Source organism: Miniopterus natalensis, chromosome 14 (assembly GCF_054644295.1).
Source record: "Miniopterus natalensis isolate mMinNat1 chromosome 14, mMinNat1.hap1, whole genome shotgun sequence".
In the NCBI taxonomy this organism is placed as follows: domain Eukaryota; kingdom Metazoa; phylum Chordata; class Mammalia; order Chiroptera; family Miniopteridae; genus Miniopterus; species Miniopterus natalensis.
The window spans coordinates 58,303,465-58,320,790 of NC_142094.1; the positions used below are offsets into that span (position 1 = coordinate 58,303,465).

At 48.4% G+C, this 17,326-nt stretch overlaps 1 protein-coding gene across 1 annotated transcript; it reads right to left on the reverse strand.

Moving 5' to 3' along the window:
- Nucleotides 1–2,975: 2,975 nt before the first annotated feature.
- On the reverse strand, nt 2,976–13,052 carry BUB3 (BUB3 mitotic checkpoint protein). The gene is made up of 8 exons (XM_087824047.1): nt 12,965–13,052; nt 12,343–12,537; nt 11,777–11,846; nt 9,911–10,062; nt 7,310–7,468; nt 5,901–6,078; nt 5,429–5,645; nt 2,976–3,289 (listed from the first exon to the last, which is right to left on the reverse strand). The coding sequence occupies exons 2-8, from the start codon at nt 12,535–12,537 to the stop codon at nt 3,280–3,282; spliced, it is 981 nt and encodes a 326-aa protein (XP_087680173.1). The 5' UTR covers nt 12,965–13,052; the 3' UTR covers nt 2,976–3,279.
- Between the last annotated feature and the right edge of the window lie 4,274 nt (nt 13,053–17,326).

The following is a 17,326-nucleotide window of genomic DNA, read 5'->3' on the forward strand; positions in this document are numbered from 1 at the left end:
GTCGGCCCATGCACCGCGAGGTCGCCGGGTCCATTCCCCGCCAGGGCACATGCCCGGGTTGCGGGCTTGATCCCCAGGAGAGGGCGTGCAGGAAGTTTCTCACCGATGTTCTCTCTCCCTCTCCCTTCCTTTCTTCTCTAAAAATCAATAAAAACATATTTAAAATATAAAATAAAATCTGCTGAGCTGGTTGCCAAATTAGGGGTTACACTGAACGGGGCCCCACCACAGTCCTCGGTTAACCACAGCACACTCTACTTTTTGCCTTCAGGCTTCCTCCCATCAGGACCCAAAACACAGGGGTGGGTGGATGTAGGCTCACAGCGGTGAGTGCGTGAACACGGTTTATTCTTGTATTATTTACGAATTATTGTACTGGTTTCTACACGAAAGCTGTAGATCTACTCTTGCCCACCTGTGTGCCTCTCCAAGAAGCCAGTGCCCACGACAACCCCAGGACAAGTTTCGCGGGACCCTCGGAGATGAAAGCACTATTGCCACACCCCGCTGATCGAGGGAAAGTGCCTTTTATCCAACAGTCCAATCGGTGTCTGCGGCCACCGGCTTGGCCACCCTCGTTCTCTTAGTTCCAAAGCAGCGTGGCCAGGTGCCATTTTTAAAGGAAACTGCTGTAACTAGTCCTGAGAGCTTAAATCAGTCCTTTCCTGAGTGAAAGACGGCCCAGAGACGTTTAAGTATGTGCAAAGTTTTATTTTAAAACAAGGAGATGAAATACAGCAAAATAGTAACACTTTAAAATCTGGATGGTGGGTTTATGGGTGTGATTCTGAGTTTTCCTGTCAGTTAGTAAAGGCCTATTGAATGAATTAGCAAAGGTCACATGCCCAGTGCGCTGTACACTGTCCAAAATTATATTGAAAATTATTTTGAAAAAGGGACTGTCTCAATCCTTCAGTAACATCCAAGGCGCCCAGCGTTTACACGTCAGAGTACAGGGACACGGTCCCCGCTCCCGACAGAAGGTAGATGAGAGCGCGAGGGACGTACACAAGGAGAGTAGACCTCCAGGTGTGTGAGAAACTGCCGCAGGCACACAGGCAGGGGACGCCTCCTCGGAGCTCGGAGTCAGCCCCTCACTTGTGAACTGGAGCCCAGAGGCTCCGTGGAAAAGGGATCTCGAGCAGCACCTGGCGAGAGCAGTTCAGAAAAAGGAAACCCCCGAGCACAGTGAAGGTGGGGCTCGGCGCGTCTGAGGAACAGCGAGGCAAAGAGCCGGGCACGCCAAGAATCCGTGTCGGGGGGCTGGTTAAAGTAAAATGCAGCGGGGAGCGGCGGGGAGGAGATGGCGGGAGAGAGCAGAGGCGCAGGTCAAAGCATCCGGGGAGCACCAGCGGAACAGCTACAGGCACCTCTGCACTGCCAGTTCTCCAGGCTCTCGGGAGGCCCTCGCGCAGTCTCCTCCCTGGGGAAGGACCCCGTCTTGCCTGACCAGAGCCCTCTCCCCTGAAGAGCCAGGGCGGAGCAGAGCCCTGGGAAATACCAAGATGACTGACAGGCCCAGCAATGCAGGGCTTGGACGGCAAGGTAAAGGTCACGGGGCAGCCGGCCTCGCTCCCTCTAACAGGGCCTGGATTTCCCCCAAACCAAGGAGAACCTGCTAATGCAGCTGAAGCATCTATATGGTGGACGCAGAACCAGAGGCAGCTGCCACCAGGACACTCCCATCTCCTGTCAGAACCCCCAGGGAGGGCCAGTCCCACCCCTCCTCGAAGCACCCTGACAGGCAGCAGTCCTGCCTGGCGATTTGCAGGCCTCGGAGCAGCTTTCTCGTAAAGTAACTAAAGGGCTACTGTGAGCTCGGCAGGACCCCAAGAACAGCTCGCGAAAAAGAGCAAGTTCCTAAAGTGCCGTGGGGTTCAGAGCTGTCTGTTCCAGTTGGAGGTGGCAGGGCATCTGCTACCAGGTCAGGAAGCCACGACGTTTAACAGAACACACAGGAGGGCAGACGGACGCGCATCACACGCACCAGAGGCAGCCGTGTTTACCGCCTCCTGCACGCGCCCCACTGACCGCCGTGTGCTCGGCGGAACTCACAGGCATTGCACACTCGGGCCCCTGCTCCACCGGACAGAAGACTGAGGGCGGGGACCGAGGCTGCTGCACTCCCCGGGTGGGCAGGGGCCCTTTAAGGAGGTGGGATGGCACAGCAGAGAGGAAACAAGGCAAACGGAAGGAAGAGACAGAAGTAGAAAGAAAAACTTGGTACAGGAGGGCAACGAAAACGCTGACACTACACCTGGGTCACCGGGGACAAGGCGAGCTGTGGAGCCAGCCAGGGGCCCGCAGGGCGGCCCAGCACACACTGAGGGGAGGACTCGTTTGGTTCCAAGAGACAAGAGGACACCCAGCTGTCCCACCGCCTCAGACAGGTCCCCAACACTGCTGTCACTCAGTCTCCCTTCACGATGCTTAGCCTCCATCCCTGGAACATTTTAGGTTTGTGCTCTGTCCTCAGCCAAGTGGTTGTGACTTTAGAAAGTGCACAATCCCACCAAGGACCCACTGCCATCGGCCAGCTCCGGCTATTACATTATTTACCCTCCCAGGGCTCCTGACTGCGCGTGGAGGGGACGGCTCGTCTGGTTCCGCGCACAGGAAAGGACGCAGCAGGGGGAGGCGAGCGGCACGGGCGCCCAGCACCAGCGCGTCCAGGGGGGTCCTGCCCAAGGGCGTCGCCGCTGCCCCCAGCAGTCCATGCCCACCCGTAACGCCGCGCAGTTGGCGCAAAGGCCCCGCTGAGCCAGCAGGGGGGCACGAGGGGAATGGCAGGGCTCCGGCAGATCACCTCACCAGGACTGAATCCCACCGAACTCAAAGGGGATGTAGCTGAACGAGGCAGCGTGGACCGAAGGCAAAGCGCCATCCCCACAGGCCCGACGGAGGGGTCTGCTCTGCGCAAGCCTTTTTACCAAGTAAATTACAGTAATTACCAACATTTAAAAACGCCCAACATATAAGGGTCTGAGTCGCTCGTTTATTAGACAGCGTGACAGTAACAGGGTCAGATTATTCTACACAAGGGCCCAAGCGGCTCAGGAAAAACTGGGAGTGGGAGACGATTCCTCGGCCGCTGCACAGGGACACCGGCTCCCTGCCCCGGAGCCGGCACGGACAGGCGCAGACAAGGTCCGCACCCGACGGAACACAGGGAAACCCACACACTAGCGCCGCATCCACGCGACCGCATGCATCCCCGGAACAGAACGTGTCTGCAGGGAGGAAACAGCTTCCCACAGAGAAACCACCTCCACGAGACGGCTAGGTGGACCTGCAACGAAGAAAACACGTTTCACAAGATGGATCAAACTACACCAAGCTTTCACTGAAATACTTAAAAAATAAAAACAAGACCGTTCTCTGCACCAAAGAATTTTTAAAAATACATCATGAATATATTACGATTCGGTAACGGTCCAAGTCCCATTCAGAAACCTACATCTGCACGTAAGTGGAACAAAGTCTGACCACAGCGCTGCCGGCACCACCTAGAACAGGCCAGGCCACGTCCCTGCTCTGCCTCAGGGCATTACGCTGAAATGAATCGCATTCTCACTGTCATTTTTTTCTTTTTAACCTTAATCACCAGCGGCTGGGCAACTGAAATGGACATGAGAACTATATAAATGTCAGAAAAATATGTAAACCTCATTAATGTTTCCAAAAATTCATTTAGAGATAGAAACAGGTCCAAATAGATGCCTGTCTAAATGTACTGCAATTACGTTACAATTATTTTTCCAAATACACAGATATGCTCTGTCTTTTCTCAGCTCATTACTGACTCGAGCAATTTGCCCTTCTGGGATCAATTGTTTGCTAATAAATAATTGTTTACAGTCACAAAATGATGTTAGGAGGTCTTCTTATTAGTTTTCCTTCTGCACCCTAATAAGATTGAAAACTAGCTGATTCCCAAGAGTCTAACCTTAACCTCGCTTTGTTTAACAGCCCAGGAAATGATGGACCATCTGCTTCAGAAAATAACGGACGGCCAGGAGGAAATACTGTTTAATTGTAGATTAACCTCCTCGTGAGGCAGTCTGAGCAGCTTGAGAAGGAGCAACTGTAACCAGCAAAAGAAACAAATGGCTCGAGAGCCTCTTCCTCTACCATTTAAGGTCCAGAAAAAGGCAAAGGGATTTTTATTATCTGTATTTATTTACAAACATTTATTTCCACAGTGGAAACAAAATCATTAATGTCAAACTGATTCTCAAAAGCGTAGTGGCTGCCTCCAGGTCTGCGTGCCCGAATAACAAACCATCAGACCATCTCATGCACTTAAGTGTTAAAAAAAAAATCAATAAAAACCTCTTATCCATTATTTTTAGGTTCTTATATTAAAATTAGTATTTTCTCTGGTTTCTTTGTTAAAAGTAATAAATCCACCATTATGGAATAGAAACTGTTTTATCATCATCAACATGACACTTAAGTAAATGAAATCTTGTCAAGTACACGGTGACCTACAAGTTCAAAAGAAACAAGGACAGCATGAGATCAAATGGCGGCCAGGACGAGACGCGAAGTGAGAGCAAATGCAGACAGAGCCTCGCCCAAAAGGCTCACATGCTGTCTGTCTAAAGTCAACCCTGTAAAAGTTGAGTATTTAATACTCTGCCCCTCGCGAGGACTCAACCAATTTAGCAAGGGTGCTCTACCACTTTAATTCAGAAAAATAGAGAAATCCTGAAAACATTCCGTATTCCATAAATATTTATGTAGGACTTCCTGCAAGGGCCTGCGTGCAGAGGGACAACAAACAGGACAAGACGCCTGGATGGGTATTTTCATGGTTTAACAAGTGCCTCAGCATCAGTTTTCCCTTAAGCCTGGTGCAGGTACTTAAGAGCTTTGCCCCCTTGGTTCCAAAAACTGTAAATGGTTCCTCTCTGCCAACCAAGAGCCAAAGAGGTCGTCTGTGACAATTTCAAAACCAAGGACCTTTGCTATTCCAGGCAAGGCCACATCACTCTGGGTTCCAACAAGACCCGAAAGTCATGCACTTTGTGTAAATATTAGAGAAGCAACCTCTGTGGAGAGGAAAGATTTTTGGCAGTTCAAATTCTTCAATATCTTAAATAGAATTTGCTTAAGCAAATTATTCTTGAATTCCTCAACTTAATTTTCAGCAATGAGCTGGTACTAACTCCGGAGATTCAACTATCAACCTTTCGAGAAGAGTGGGAGCCCGACAGCCCCTCTACAGACAGCGAGGCTCAAGTCTACCCATCAGACATCTATCAACCCACGGATATTGAAAGCTTGGGAGAGCGAGATAAAATCAGCTCCACCCCCCGTCCACTGTGATATCAGGCAGGCATCAACAATGCTATTCATGGGTTTGGAAAAATTAATAAATCCTGGGCTGAATGCAGAAAGGCTGGCGCACAGGTGAGGCACTCACTTGGGCTTTGTTTCTGCATCTGTCACTTGGCGGATGAAGATTCCATCTTCGGGATGCTCCGTGTCATCCATCTCATACATATAGGACGATGCTATTGCGAGTGTGGTCCCATCATTACTGAAGGCAAGAGACGCGATGCTGGTGGGGTACCGATGGAACTGGCACAGTCGCTTTTTGTTAAATGGATCCCAAATATTAACAAATCCATCAGAACCACCTGCAAGTAATTTTGAAAAAGTTAAAAACATGATCCTTGAAAGCAGATAAAAAAATAACCATTATCGTTGCAAATGCTTATTTTTAAGATCACAGAAATAACACTGTCCCCCAAGAGGTACTGTACCAGATTTCCCCCCCAAATATCATAAAAAGCAAACGTGATCTTTTTAAAGCTCTGCCTAAGTATAAATGTCTAGTGTTCAATCACAGGCTTAAACCATCTCAACAACTAGAGACAGCACACCATGCTCACCTGTGGCAAACGTGTTGTGGATGTTGTGGAAGGAGATGGCATTGACTGGGTAGATCTGCTCAATGTTATTTTCTTTCAGCCTGTGGCACTTGAAGGCATATTTCTTCTTCTGCACCTCAGGGCTGGGGTCCAAGTACTCCACTGCCACTCGGCCCTCAATAGAGCTCAGAACGTAGCCCTGCCAGGGGAACCAGAGAAAGCCAAGAACGGTGAATCCAGGTCCAAAACAAGGTGCTGATGCTCAGACGCAACCTACGCTACAGCAGGTTATTCAGAAAGGGAAGTAAGCATGGCCAATTTTCAGCAGAGGGCTAAGCTGTTCTAACAGTTATAACTATGCCAAAATTTTAAGAACACTAATACTTCGTTTTATTTTTAAAATAAGACTATCATCACTTTTTTTTTATGTCAAAGTAAAAGATAAGATAAATACAAAAATATTTCATTTCTTTTTTATTTTAATTCTTCAAGGTTAAGATTTACTACTAAAAAACTACTTATGGAGACAGAAAAATCAGTAAAATCTTACTGTTAGTTAAACTTCCATTATAAACTGGAGATATGCTCTGACAGAAAATTTTAGATGTAAGACAAAAATACTTATAAATGCAAGCATATTTTAATCATGTATTTAAATCTCAAGTCTCACCACTGGAGGTACCAGCCTTTTAGATAAAGGCCCAGAGAACAACTGACATGGTGGCCCCAGCTCCACGACCAGGCGACGCCAGGATTCCTGGCCAGCTGCTGCTTGTAACGCCTGTTCCTCCTGCAAAACCCCTAGAGCAGCTGCCACGCTACCAACTAACTCCCGCCAGCACTTCGAGGACTTGCGGGCAGAAGGGCTCACTACTAATCAGGGTGAGTTCCTTCAGCAAGGAGGCGGGAGGGCGAGTTACCCTGCACATCGAGAGTGATTCCTGGGTGTTACATGAGGGCACTGCCTCCTACCCTCAGGGGCATTCTTCTAAAAAACCCACATTCTGCTGCTAGACTTGCTGAAGACCTGTTAGTATTGGGGTTACAGAGGTTGGGGGGGGGGGCAGCAAATCCCATAATCCTTCATTTCCAGATTCGAGTGTGAATTTGCTGATGTGTAACCTTAAGTACCTGCAGAACTCTCCTGGATTCCTGTCCACTGCCCAGCATCCTGGACCAGGGTGGACAAGATAACAGGAGACCTCTAGCAAACCTGGCAAGTTACTTCACCTCCCTGAACACCAAGCTCATCTCTAAAACTGGGTTAACACACCACCTTTTAATACAAGGATGTCAAAAACATACTTGACAATTTCTAAATCACTGCTTCAAAAAAAGGGAGTAGTTTTTAAAAGGCAGTGACCAAACCATCATTACATAAGAGCCTATTATTTTCAAATCCCAAAACACAGGGGGGCGCAGGCCGGTACCTGCTTGTTTGGAAAGGCTCGGATACAGCGCGTCTGGTACTTCAGGCTGGACTCCCGGCGCTGCTGCACGTAGCCCATGTTCCTCAGGTCCCACACCAACACTCTGCGGCCCGCGGTGCCCACAATCAGCCTGTCTCCGGACACTGAGAGGGTGTACACCTTTCAAGGAAAACCAAAACCTGTAAAAAGTATCTACTTGCCTGAAAACGACATTTTGCCCCAAAATAAAGCCACTAATCATAAAACCATAAAAAAGTTAGCTGATCAGGTTCCCAAAAACACAGGCACCAAATTTAAATACTACAGTTACACAAGCCAACTAATTTACACAAAGTAATAAACCCAAGTGTCATATAATGTACATTCCAGTTAATTCCAAAAACACTTGAGGACTTGACTCTCTTCGTTACTAAATGAAGTTAAATTTTTAAACAACTTTTCCAACCTTATTTCATTTAGTGACAACATAAAAGTATAAAAAATACTCAAAAAGAGACAATAAAGCCATAAAATAATTCCAGGCACCTTTCACAGAACAATCGTGTTCAAAGTTACCCGTCCATGACCAGCTTCTGGAACAAGATCTCAGCTGTGACTCTAAGTCTTGACCTTCCCAGGCTGCTCCAGGGAGAGTGAGGGAGCCACACTAACGAGCTCTAGTTGCTTTTGGTGGCACATGAACTCAAAATTAAAAGAAAAGGGCAAAGGACTGGCATATGACAAAGCAAATTCTTGTGCCCTGACATCATACTGAACACGCAAGACAGAGTCCATCTTTAGAAAAAATTTAAAAAGCATTTTCTCCTATAAAAGTGTTTTTCCCTCATAATGCCATTTTCCAATATTAAAACAACTTCTACAAAAATCCTTTATACTAATAAAATTTCCTATATGCAGGATTTAAAGTGCTCATGAGGATTTAAAGCAGTTATTTTCAAATATGTTATTCGGAGGCCAAATACATGAAAGCAAATTCATGAAAATGGTGGCAAAATGTATTTTCCTGATGATGATGAATCTTTTATTTTTAAATCTAAACTTCAAATACAAAACTGTTGCCGATTATGACTTTCAGTTAATAAGCAACTCTCATTTATTTATTTTTTCAGCAACTCTAATCTGATGTACTATTTTAACACCTGAAGAACCACTGTGAAACATGAAAAGGCCCTGTAACATAGTAAGACATCTCTTTAACATGCTAAACCACGCGGATAATAATCGCTAATGTGTTCACAACACACCACTAGTCAAAAAAACAAAAGTTATGGTTAACAATGTAACAACCCAATAGTCGCCATAACCTGGCCTTAAAAATCAACAACTATTCTGACCAAGGGGAAAATAAGAAATTAAAAATATTCAAAACAGTAAATTTAATATAGGCATATTTAAATAAGAAAAGTATATGATTTACCATAGCTTACTCAAAAAACAAAATGTAGAAAAACAGAAATTAACCTAAGTCCCATGAAACACCAAACTTAAAAAACACAGAACCCAGAAAGAAATCAATTTATAATAGTACAATCAGACTGGAAATTTTATCTTAAATCTTTATACAGGTGACACAGGATTCTAATAGTGCTTTCCATCCCCACTGACCATAAATCAAGCGAAACCACTGTCATGCTACTGACTAGGTATATACATCCATCAAAGGAAGTATTAAAAAAAGTGACATAATGAACCCTGCTGAACCAATAAGCAGCTTGCTTCAGTGTGGCTGTCCATTACGGGAGACTCCGTCAGCAATTCATCACGGCCCGTAACATGCTACATGCGACCATCAATCAAAACCAGAAACAATGCAATTATTTCATTCTGAACAAAGGTCTTGCCAGGAGCAGATTCGACTCTGAAGTGACAAAAATAATGGCTCTTTGGACGCACTGCAGCACGTGACAGGGCCAAGAGGACGGAACAGCGCGTCCCCACCGAGGAAATGGGCCCAGGTGAGGGACACCTCCGAGCTGCTGGAGCCGTCCATCTGTGAAACCAACTACCACCTGACGAGCCTGGGGAGGGCAGAGCGCCAAGGCCCATGACACGGTCGCCGCGCAGAGCAGGCGGTTACACCACCACACGGGTCCGTCTCAGGCGCCTGGTTCACTAGAGCCTTCGCACTACATCTGTCAGTATTAAAAGTAAACAAGCAATTGGTAAAAGCCAGAGAATACAGGCCACCTTTCTCGCTAAACTTGAAACGAGCCATTGCACCCTCTTAGCAGTAAGCGCAAGCGGACCCTCAGGTCGTCAGTGAATGAGTGACGCTCCACCCCACTTTCTGGTTTGGCCACGTCAAACCCCACTTGAGGGAATTGAACAGTGTCTGCTAAATGACCGCTCAGTCCTGGGATATAAAGTGTTAACAACACATGGGAAATTCACCATGTAAGCTAGCGCTCTGCAGTACACACACAACTGACAGAAAAAACCTGAGCAAAATAAATTTTCTTTTGCATCAGAATATTTCTACGTATTTGGGTTTCTAAAATAAACGTGTCCAGTCTTAGCCTCCACGTTCAATACCACATTCATCAAACATGCACCAAATCACCCCAAGGACCGTAATTCCTGTTACGAATATAAAGCACCTACCTTTTCCGGCTGCGAGAAGGTCCCGGCATTGCACGGAGTTCTGGGATCCCACAGTTTAACAGTCTGATCCCAACTGCCAGTAACCATCACATTGACTTCTGGACAGTACTCAACACATCTGATAGGGGCATCATGCGTTCCAACGAGATTCTCTATTGGAAAAACAAACAAAAAGCCGAGTTTTACTTCGTCTACTACACAAAGATTCTTAAAGTGAACCACAGGAGGACATTCGTTCAACTGTCGTGAACCCATGCCCACCACCCTAAGGGAGCGTCCACACAGAGGACAATTTCTCCACGACGAGAGCCAGGTCCTCTCTTCCCTGCGGTGCCGTCCGAGTCCCGGCACGGTGCATATCAAAGGCAGACTTGAGCTTCAGATTTCATCGAAATGACGGTGTTATTTTCCTCACTTGATTCTAGATCCCTTTAAACACTTGTTTAACTCTACTTCGGACTGTACCCAGTGTAGGTTCTGATACATGGCAGGTGGCTCAAGGCAGACTTGATGCAGAGACGAGCAGATAATTTGTCTTCTGGATCTGAGTAAAACTTAACACATTAAGCCAATGCTTGTAAGAAACTTATTAACGTGGTGACAGATGATCTGAGATCTGGGGTGAAGAAGGCGCGGGATCTCTCGATTACTTCACATGGTTTGCCTGATGGGTCAAACTCCCAAACATAACTTCTTCCCTTTCAATTTCAACACGTCACTATCTCACTCATTCGTTCAACTGACGTCTACTAAACGTTCACTATGTGCCAGGATCTATGCCAAATGCTAGGGGTACAACACAAAACAGTATGTGGTTTTGATCCTCAAACAGGAAAGCTACTTGTTTAAAACATGTCATTTACACAAGAAAAAAAACCTCGTAAGTTCAGCAAGTTCTTTGGAGAATAAACAGCGAGTTCTCAACTGTGGTCTCCAGCATCAAAATGCTTTTACGTTTGCTCTTTAGTGGGTTTTTTCCTAAGTTTTTGAACAAATAGGACCTAAACCTGAAACTTATTACATAGAATCAGCTGCTAGCAAACAAAACCGCACACCTACAGTTCTAAAACCATGCAAAGTGACTTTCCTGCAAAAGCCTCTTCAATTGGGTTAGTTTTTTGACAAAATACTGCACCCAGCCTCTTTCCATGCTCCCACTGTCCAAGTCCTACTCATCTAGTCATGGCTGTGACTTGCCATCTCCTCAAGTACATCTGTGTCTAAGGTATGCATACACCCCCCCACCCCAAAAAAAGTTCTGTTAGAGAGCTCCATGCATTTGGGCTCCATCACCATCCTCACCGTGCACTGAAGTCACCACAGAAATGTGGTTAAGTCATTTCCTACCTGGCCCTTCAGAAACAATCAAGAGAAAATGGGCCACCTTGTTGTTCATCCAATAAATGCCACCAAAGCACCTTCTACGCTAAGCGATGACACAAGTAGGATTAATACAGTACCTGGACAGGACGGCTATTTCAGGACATTAGATTTTTTAAACCTATCCTCCTTCCATCTAAGTTAAACTGGTTTCTGAAAGGAGAACTGAAATATCAGCCCCATCCTGGAAGCCGTTCAGTTCACCTCTGAGGACAAGGTGAAGGTCAAAGACTTAAGTGCCCCCTTCCCGTAAGTGATGGAGATGGAGATTGGAATGGGCTTGACCAAAGAAATACACGCATACTATTTTGTGATCAGTAACTAAATGGCTTAATCATTTAAACAAAAAATCCTGAATATAAACAATTTTGGCTTGCATCTATCCCACTTAGGAATTAAGCAATTTAACAACCATTTTTCTTAACAAACCCTTATACTCTAGTACACCAGCTGAGCAAAAAGTAAACTGGCAAAAGGCCGTATTACCTTGATCCGTGTTCAAATCGTGCATTTTCAATTGGTGATCTAATCCCCCACTCCAGGCATGTGTTGGATCCTACAAGATAAAAGTTTCAAGCCATTTAAAACTGACGGAGCTTTAGAGCTTCAAAATCCCAGCCAACTGTTCAGTGTATGCTCAGGATGACATACACTGGTCTTAACTATTCACTCTCAAAAAAAAAAAAACACCCACAGAACACAGCACACAAAAATAAAGCAAGTGAGCAGCGAGGGAACCGCTGCCAGGAAGTTAAGGAAGAACGGCTGAGTCAAGAGACAATTTCCTATTTACTAGTCACTAATCCCTCCTTCAAATAAAGGCAGCCAGGGTTTTACCTTCTGGTTGCAAATTTCAAACCCAACTGTCACATGTCAGGACAGTGTGCAGGGTTGTTCGACTCCACTTTTAAGAGGAGACCGAGTTTCCGACGTCTGCACGTCCCCCAACGCCAGAAACCCGGCGCCGGAAGAGGGTGGCTACTAGGTTGCTACTAACGCGGGCACAGTAGCACCAGGTGGATACAGTAACAAAGGCGGCGGCGGACACCTACGTAGAAGGCGCAGTCGAGCACGGCGCCCGTGTGCTGGTACTTGAGCCGCATGGAGTTGGCGGGCACATCGTAGAGGCGCACCGACGTGTCCCAGGACGACACCAGCAGGAACTGCGACGTGTTGGGGCTGAACTTCACCGAGGAGATGCCGTCCTCGGGCGGCTGGTTCAGCTTGAACTCGTTAGAGCCGGTCATCTGCGGAACAGGAGCACCGGTGCGTCAGAGGCCCCACCGAGGGGCCGGGGCCGGGCCGCGGGGGCCGCGGGACCGGGACCCAGAAAACTGCGGGGCCCCGGCCTCCGCGCCTGCGCAGAGCTTGCGCGCCCACCGCCGTCGGAACTCTCCCCGCCCCCCGCTCCCTGCCCCCCGCCCTCGGTCCGGACTCGTTCTCCGGCCCCGCGCCGTCCCTGAAGCGCCCCGATCCGCCGGCCGGCGCCCCCGGACCCCTAACTCCAGCCGCAGCCGGCCCGCCGCCCCCGGCCCGGCCCCTCCCCCCGGGCCTGCCGCCCCGAAGCGCCTAAAAGAAAAGAAAAGCGACGGAAGCGAGGCGGCCCGCGGCGGACGGCCCCGCCTGCCCGGCGCCGGGAGAGCCCGCGTCGCGCCCGTCGCCGCTCCCCGCTACCTCGAGTTCCCCTCGGTATCCGCTCGGCCGCGACTCCCGCCGCCGCGCCGCTCCGAGCACTCGCGGGACGAGCGAGGTGGGCGGAGAGGAAGCTCCAGCGTCTGCCTGCCATTGGCTGATTTCAAACGCCAACGTCTCAGCCTAGGCAGCCAATTGGTCCGCTCTGAGACCCGGCGTCTGTCAACCCGGACATCCTCTTCCGGCTCAAAGGCAAACGGCGGCTTTTCCGATCACGTGGTCTTGCTTTACTACAAGGCTGCGGCACCCTCCCCCCCGCCCCGTTCGAGCTGACCCAGTGAAAACTACAACTCCCACAGAGCATCGCGCCAAGGCTGCGTTCACGCCCTCCCGGACACCTGTGCGGCATGCTGGGAGATGTAGTCTCCCTGAGACCGACGCCAGCCAGTCCTCCGAATAGGAGAGAAAGATGCTCGTTGGGGTTTGACCCGTGGCGCTCTCCCCATCTGAGTTGACCTCGCAGACACAAGAACCCCATTTTGACCAATACTTATATAGAGCTAAATTATTCTCCCTTTCACTGAATGGACATAAGCCCATGAAGTGAAGCAAAAATTGGAGTAGAGAAGGAAATATTTAATAAATTGCATTATTTTGCCCGGATTTTTTTTCTCTCATTTTCCTGGGGTTTCCACCAGTGAACCAGGGTCTCACATTTCCTACTGGTCTAACAGAAGCTCATCCTTATTTATACTATGCTTTGTCTCTCCATTGCATCCTTCAACAAATATTTGAGTGCCTACTGTGTGCCAGGCCTGGTGACAGGCTGGGAAGATGCGTTAACCAAACCAGCCCTTGCTCTGGAGGAACTCCCTGCCCAGAAGGGTGGACAGACTGGGAAACAAATCATCTGAAACGTGTTAAAGCTCAAAACCTTCTTTTAGACATGTTAAAACAGGGTCTTAAAATCACAGCTCCAAGCTTCTCCCGCCCACCCAACCCCACCCCAGCAACTCCCTAGAGTTCTGAGCTGTTTGCTCCCTACTCTGTTGCTACAACCCTCCAAACAGGAAAATTAAGAAGGTTGCTTCTGTAACAAGAAACAATTTGATCTCTGTGAAAGAAAAGCAATACTTAGCTAGAATGCTGTGACTCAGCCCCTCTTTTTTCTTTCTGTATGCCTGAGACCTTATTTGTATTAACTTTTCTGTAAATGTTGCTCATTTGTCTATTGGATTGTTGCTCTTTTGCTTTTTTTAAATTTAATTTTATTTTTTCCAACACCATTTATCCCCTCTATGCCCTCCCCCCCATCACCAAGCTCTTGTCCATGACCATGAGTTCTCTCTTTTGTTTTTCTTTTTTGCTCAATCCCTCCACCCCCTCCCCCCTCCCTGGGCTGTCTACCTGCTCTCTCTGTGAGTCTGTCTCTATTTTGATGGTAGTTCAGCTTGTGCTTTACCTTTAAAGCACAAGTGATCCAACAGTGTAATTAGCTTAATGTACCCTAAGGTACATTAATAGAGGGGAACCTTTGGTCTATGCATTCACACACACTGACTCAGGGACACACTTTTTCTGATTCTTGACACACTAACTGCACACACAGCCACTCTGCTCCCCTCTGTATCGATAATATCACTGCTAAAAGGTCAGGTTCTTGCTCTCCCTCCTCAGCAGTCCTCACACTGGGCTCTCAATCTCTTCTCTTTCAACAAGTTAATGGCTAGGTTAAGAATTTTAAAATGCAGTGCCTTGCCTCCATTCTAACTTTGGCTAAATAATTTTATCTCCAAATAATTTTATTTAGTTCCCTCTCCCCATTGCTTATTTAATTCTATTAGTGTTTTGAGATTCTGAGCATGAATTACCCACTAATAAAATCTAAGTGTATTTCATTACCCAGTGTGTGTATGATTCAGGTCCCTCTGGGCATGCAGTTGCAACCAGACTCGATTTGAGTTTTAAGAAACGTCAATCTTTTAAATCCAGTTTAGAACCTGAAGGGAGGCTGATGAGTTTGCCGATTATTCAAATGAATTGATGGTCTTGCGATAGGAAATCTGGCCGCAGTGAAGTCTTGGACAACATTTTAAATCCAAATGCAAAGCCATACTGGTGTGCGTGTGTTACTGCCTGCAAGAGGGAGGAATTCCTAAAAACTAATTACACTGTTGGATCACTTTGCTAATTTCAGGGTTAGTAAAAAAAAAAAAAAAAAAAAAAGAATACCCCACTATATGACCAACTAATAAGGGGTCATTCCTAAAACCTTAAGGGCACGATTTTGCCATTACGTGACTACAATGACTACAGGAAACCACTTTCTGCAAGAGAAGCCTAAGGAAGATCTAGTCACCCAATACTTTCAAAACAATCATATCTTGGAAAAAAACAATCTGTTGAAATGCAGACAAAAATGATGCGGATGGAATATTCCTATACAAATACTTCATCGAAAGCAATTTGGTTATTTCTGCATGAAATATTCAAATAGCAACATTAGAGGAGAAAAGGAATTTAATATGGGTCATCTGGAAGAAGAGGAAGGCCTTGAAATAAACTATGTGTACCAGCCCTGGCCGTGTGGCTCAGTTGGTTAGAGCTTCAGCCCCGTACACCAAGGTTTCAGTTCCATCTCCGGTCAGGGCACAGACCAGAATCAACCGATAAATACATGGATAAGTGGAGCAGCAAATGATGTCTCTCTCTCAAATCAATCAGTAAATAAAAATAAAATGTGTACCAAATAAATGAGAAGGAAATGGATCCAGTGTTACTTTTGTTTTCTCTCTCTAAATATCCAATATTTAGCATAGTTCTCAGCAAGCAGCGGGGCCCAGTAAATATTTGTTGAATTGAACTTAGTGGAAATGAAATACAGCCGGACTGGCAGCATTGGCAGGTGTGCTCTTGGAAAGCATCCTTCAAACGTCACCTCGAAATAAATTGTGGGTTTTATGAAATCTCATGTGAAAAGAAAAAATATGGCCTCAAAGTGGGCAGGAGACCAGGCGTTTTAGACAGACCGCTGCGGGTCACCCAGAGGGTTCACAGGTTCCCCGGACACTTGCACAACACCCGGCCCATTTCCCTGCCTCTGCTGAGACCAGCCTGCCACATAAACGTCGCCCTTTAGAGATGAGATGGGCCCCGGCGCTGTGGACTCGGCACCTTTGCACCAGCTAAGGGAGACCCCCAGCGTCGGAGGCAGAAGGTCTCTGGAGCTCGCCCCACCTGACACCAAGCCCTCGGCCTCCTCCAAGCTCAGGCTCCCTTTCCCCCCGCGTTTTACAAGGAACAGGTGGCTGCGATCCAACATTGGGAGACTCTGGGATTTGCATGACGCCCACGCGGCTGTTCTGCCGGCGCCGCGCCCTCACAGCCCCGCGCGAACCGCGGGTGTCGGGGCGCGGAAGTCCGTGGGCGCCCAGGCCTCGCTCCACGCTTTCACGCAACGCGAGCGGCCACGTGCTCGTCCGTGATCCGGCCACCTAGTCACGCACCGTGCAAACTATAAACAACGACGACAAAAGTGTCTGCGCGGGGCGCCCCCGCCTCGCGCGCTTTCGGTGCCGGGTCCCTCGCCTCAGGTCCCCCCTCCGCGGGAGGGCCACCTCTCCGCGCCCGCTTCCTTTACGGCGCGCGGAGCGCACAACGGTGCCACCCTCCGGGGAACCGCGCGCCGCTGCGGGCCTAGCGCGCCCGGCTGCGGGACGGGCAAAGCGGGCTCTTTACCTGGCCCAGGAAGCGCCGCCCCGCCTTCCCTGCGCCCCAGAGGAGGAGGCCGGGCTTTCTGGTTGAGCCGTGGCGCCCGACGCCCCGCTGCGGCCAAGCCGGAGGTGGTCTGGGTGCTGGGATGACGCTCGAGTCCGCTTCTGCGGTGAGGCCAGCCTCCCTGCCTTTGTCCCGCTCGCCGTGCGTTCCGAACTGGATTCCGCCGGGGCGCACGTCAGCCGGCTCCTGGACTGGGCGTCTGGGAGTGGAAGAGGGCGCGATCCAGCCCGGGTGCCTTCGGAGTCAGCGCCCCAACCTTTAACCCCTGACCCCGGCCCCACCCTCCACGCCGGGGGAGCCAGCGCTCTTCTAACTCACGCCCACCAGCCGCTCCACCCAAAATCGAGAAAACCTTCCACGTGTTAGCACGCCAGGCAAGCGACGCCACCAAAGTTAGCAACGGTGCTTAAAATGTTTTATTTTTTTTTTCTTTAAAAATATGTACAGATCTGAAATCTCCCCCTTTCGCCCCCACCCATCCTTGGGACGAGGGAAACGAAAAGAGGCGCTGAGATCATTGCCCAGAGCCCCCAAGGGCTGGCGAGCAGGCGTGTGCGCATGTACCTATATACAAACGTATGGACGGGGGACCAGCGCGCCCGCTTGCGTCGGTGTTTCTCTGTGTGT

Coding starts and splice junctions, on each gene's coding strand:
- BUB3 (XM_087824047.1), bottom strand. CDS start 12,537: ATGACCGGCTCTAACGAGTTCAAGCTGAACCAGCCGCCCGAGGACGGC. Junction 6,079..7,309: donor GAGCCTTTCCAAACAAGCAG/GTACCGGCCTGC, acceptor TTCCCCTGGCAG/GGCTACGTTCTGAGCTCTAT. Junction 5,646..5,900: donor CCACAACACGTTTGCCACAG/GTGAGCATGGTG, acceptor AATTACTTGCAG/GTGGTTCTGATGGATTTGTT.